The sequence below is a fragment of the Lepidothrix coronata genome, unplaced genomic scaffold (assembly GCF_001604755.1).
Source record: "Lepidothrix coronata isolate B3197 unplaced genomic scaffold, Lepidothrix_coronata-1.0 Scaffold28, whole genome shotgun sequence".
In the NCBI taxonomy this organism is placed as follows: Eukaryota; Metazoa; Chordata; class Aves; order Passeriformes; family Pipridae; genus Lepidothrix; species Lepidothrix coronata.
Window position 1 is genome coordinate 4,695,989 of NW_016690208.1, and position 3,145 is coordinate 4,699,133.

Below are 3,145 nucleotides of genomic sequence, written 5' to 3' on the forward strand. Positions count from 1 at the left end.
TATTAATTATTAAAACAATAACTTTTTATAACCCTTCAGTGTAGCCCAGAACAACCATCTTCTACATTCTTTTAGTCAAGTGGTTTGATCAATACTCACTGACCCTGGAGATAAAAGCACAACAGGCTTTCAAAATGTAATAATGGGCACAATAATTAAGTGGGAATTAAAAGAGATGATTAAAGGGAAGGAGCACCTCTCCTATAAGGAAAGGCTGAGAGAGTTGTTCAGCCTGTAGAAGAGAAGATTTGGGGTGACTTAATTTTGGCCTTTCAGTACCTGATGGAAGCCTACAAGAAAAATGGAGAGAGACTTGTGACAAGAGTTGGGAATGACAGGACAAGGGAGAATGGCTTCAAACTGAAAGAAGGCAGGATTAGATGGGACATTGGAAAGGAATTGTTCCCTATGAGGGTGGTGAGGCCCTGGCACAGGTTGCCCAGAGAAGCTGTGGCTGCCCCATCCCTGGAAGTGTCCAAGGCCAGGTTGGACAGGGCTTGGAGCAACCTGGGCTAGTGGAAGGTGTCCCTGCCCAGAGCAGGGGGTGGGACTGGATGGTCTTTAAGGTCCTGTCCAACCCAAACCATTCCATGATTCCATGATCATTCTGGGAATACTCTCAGCATTATTTAAACAGTTCAAGTGCACAGAGCCCTGTGGGTCAGGCCCTGCCCTTGGCTGCTCCCCCTCCCTTCCCAGTGCAGATTTCGGGTGCTCAGGATCCCATGCTGGGCAGGGCAGGGCAGTACTCACAGAGAAGGCCAGCTTTTCCAAGAAGTGGGAGATACCACTGAGGTATTTTGCTTCGTGTCTTGATCCCGAATTCACAAGAACTGGCGTTAAGAAGAATAAATCAGTGTAACTTTTACACCTCCGGTCCTTACACAGACACTCGGCTCCGGGGGAGCCGTGGTGTCACCACCCCTGGCCCCTCCAGGTACTCACTGCCCACGGTGCAGAACTGCCCGAACTTGTTCTGGGAGGCGACGCGCAGCCCGTTCTCCAGCACCGTCACCCTCGTCTCGAAGCGCTCCCGGCCCTCGGCGGCCGCGAACACGGCCTTGGGCACACCGGGAAGCGGGCACGTCAGCGACACGCTGGGGTAGGCTCCGCCGCCGCTGTAGCTCCGCCCGGCCGCCAGCCCGCACCTGGGGACACCGGGGACATCGTCGGGATGTGCGGGGACACCGCGCCGGCAGCGCCTCCGCCAAGGCCGGCACCGAACGCTGCGCGCCCCAGGGCCGGCACCCAGCGCTGCCCGCCTTCCCCCGCGGTGCCGGGCGCTGTCCCCTCCCCGGGCGGTCCCCTCGCGGTCCCCAGCGCCATCCCCCGCCCAGCCCGGTGCCCCCGGGGCCGCGCTCACCGCCGAGCCGCCCCGCGGGCTCCGCGCCGCAGCCACGCCATGGCCGCCGCCATCTTGCCGCCACCCGGGACCGCCGGGTCACGTGGGCGGGGCCGCGAGGGGAAAGGGGCGTGGCCGACCCTGCCGCTCGCTCGCTGAGTGGCCCGTCCCGCTGGGGAGGCCCCGCCCCGCGGAGCCCTCAGGCTGCCATGGCGGCGGAGCCGCTCCCGGGGCCGCTCCCGGCCGAGCCCAACCCCTTCTCTTTCCGAGAGTTCGTCCGCACCAAGGCCCGCGGCGGCGGGGCGGGCGAAGCCCCCCAGGTAAGGCCCGCGGCGGCGGCGCGGCTGGGTCCTGCCCTGCCTCAGCGCCCTCCTCAGCCCTGCTCTCCCCTGCGCAGGCGGCGCCGCCCGGGCCCGTCGCGCTCCCGCTTCCCGCAATGCCCACAGAGGTGGGGGGTGAGGAAGAGGAGGAGGAGGAGGAGGAGGAGGAAGAGTGGAGCGAGAGCTACCAGCCGCTGGCCGTGGAGCGGGCCCACCTCGCTGCCGCCGGACCCGCCTCGCCCTCCGCCGGCTCCTTCTGCTTGGCCGCCCCCGGAGCCCCCCCGGGCCCGGGCTGTGCTCCCTCACGGCAGCCCAGCTACGAGCAGGTGAGCGCTGCCCGCCCCCCGGCACCTTCGCTGTCGGGCGAGCCCTGGGCTGGGTGTCCGCTGGTTGCAGGACTCGGTGTCACAGCCCGCTGCCTGAAGAGAAGCTGAGGCAGAGAGGCAGGTCTGGAAAAGCGCTTTTCAGCATGAGTCAGGTCCAGCGCCTTCCCTGCCCTTCTGCTCTGGGTATGACCCAGGTGACTTCCTAGTGCTCCTGCCCCTGGAGGTCACGTTAATTTAGAATTGGCAGTGTTTAATTAGTCACATCTTGCACGGGTTGCTCAGTGCCACCCTCCTGTGCCCCATGGGGTCAGTGAAGTGGTTTCCAGAGAGGAAAACTTGAGTGCAAAATTAAGCATGAATGTATTAGAAAGTGCAAGAATTCCTAGCATTAAAGCTGAATATTTTGGTGTTGGAGTGTTTGTAATGTTGTGAAACAGCACCCTCAATCCTAATGAGAATGTTTCCTTTTTTAGCTGAAAGAAGAGAATGCCACTTTGAGAAGCAAGATCAGTAAACTTCAAATTCTCTCTGAAACCCAAGCAGACAAGTGCGTAAGACACAGTGTGGGGGAAATAACCATCCAAGGAGCTGGATTAAAAGAGGGGCTCACTGGGAACAGTGTCCTTAAAGAAATAAAATGTAGTTGAAAGCTATGCTATTTATTAAGAAAAGCATTAGCAAACCTGGTTTTCTTACTGGGAAAGTCTTGAAAACCAAGTATCCAGCTGACATCTGATGTGTTTGTGTGGCCTGTGCTTCATGCAGTGCAAGTGGTGGGTGAGAACAAGGGCAGGGCTCAACAGGATGCATTTCAGAAAGCTTCAGATTAACAAAATAATAAATATTCATCTCTCTCCTTTGAAGCGAAAAGAATAGATTTTATTTTTGCTGGTGAGCAACCTGGGAGACCTGAATTTCCTAAGGTTAAACAACCCGGTGACCCAGCTGGGGTGGCAGTTTCTTCAGGTCTGAATCTGATGGATGTGGAACAGAGAAATCCCCTGAGCCACAGCCTAGAACTGGAGCTCTGTGGGAAGAACTGATTTTTCTTATAAAAGAATGAGTTTCTTGATCCTTACTCGATCTATAGAATTTTCTTCCTAAAGTATTTAACTTTACAAGCACTTACTGTACATCTCTTTTTTTAAGGATGAGGA

At 57.1% G+C, this 3,145-nt stretch overlaps 2 protein-coding genes across 2 annotated transcripts in view; one reads left to right on the forward strand and one right to left on the reverse strand.

The window, feature by feature from the left end:
• PMPCA (peptidase, mitochondrial processing alpha subunit) overlaps positions 1-1,416 on the reverse strand; it is a 5,570-nt gene extending 4,154 nt beyond the window's left edge. Inside the window, exons 1-3 of the mRNA XM_017809923.1 lie at positions 1,364-1,416; positions 946-1,148; positions 754-833 (exon numbers count right to left, since the gene is read on the reverse strand). Of these exons, the coding sequence (XP_017665412.1) occupies positions 754-833; positions 946-1,148; positions 1,364-1,416 (336 nt within the window). The remainder of the gene's footprint in view (positions 1-753; positions 834-945; positions 1,149-1,363) is intronic.
• A 113-nt stretch (positions 1,417-1,529) lies between these two features.
• Positions 1,530-2,635, forward strand: LOC108494904 (coiled-coil domain-containing protein 96-like). The gene is made up of 3 exons (XM_017809924.1): positions 1,530-1,662; positions 1,740-1,988; positions 2,462-2,635. Exons 1-3 carry the CDS (start codon positions 1,552-1,554, stop codon positions 2,633-2,635), a joined length of 534 nt encoding a protein of 177 aa, XP_017665413.1. The 5' UTR covers positions 1,530-1,551.
• Positions 2,636-3,145: the final 510 nt, after the last annotated feature.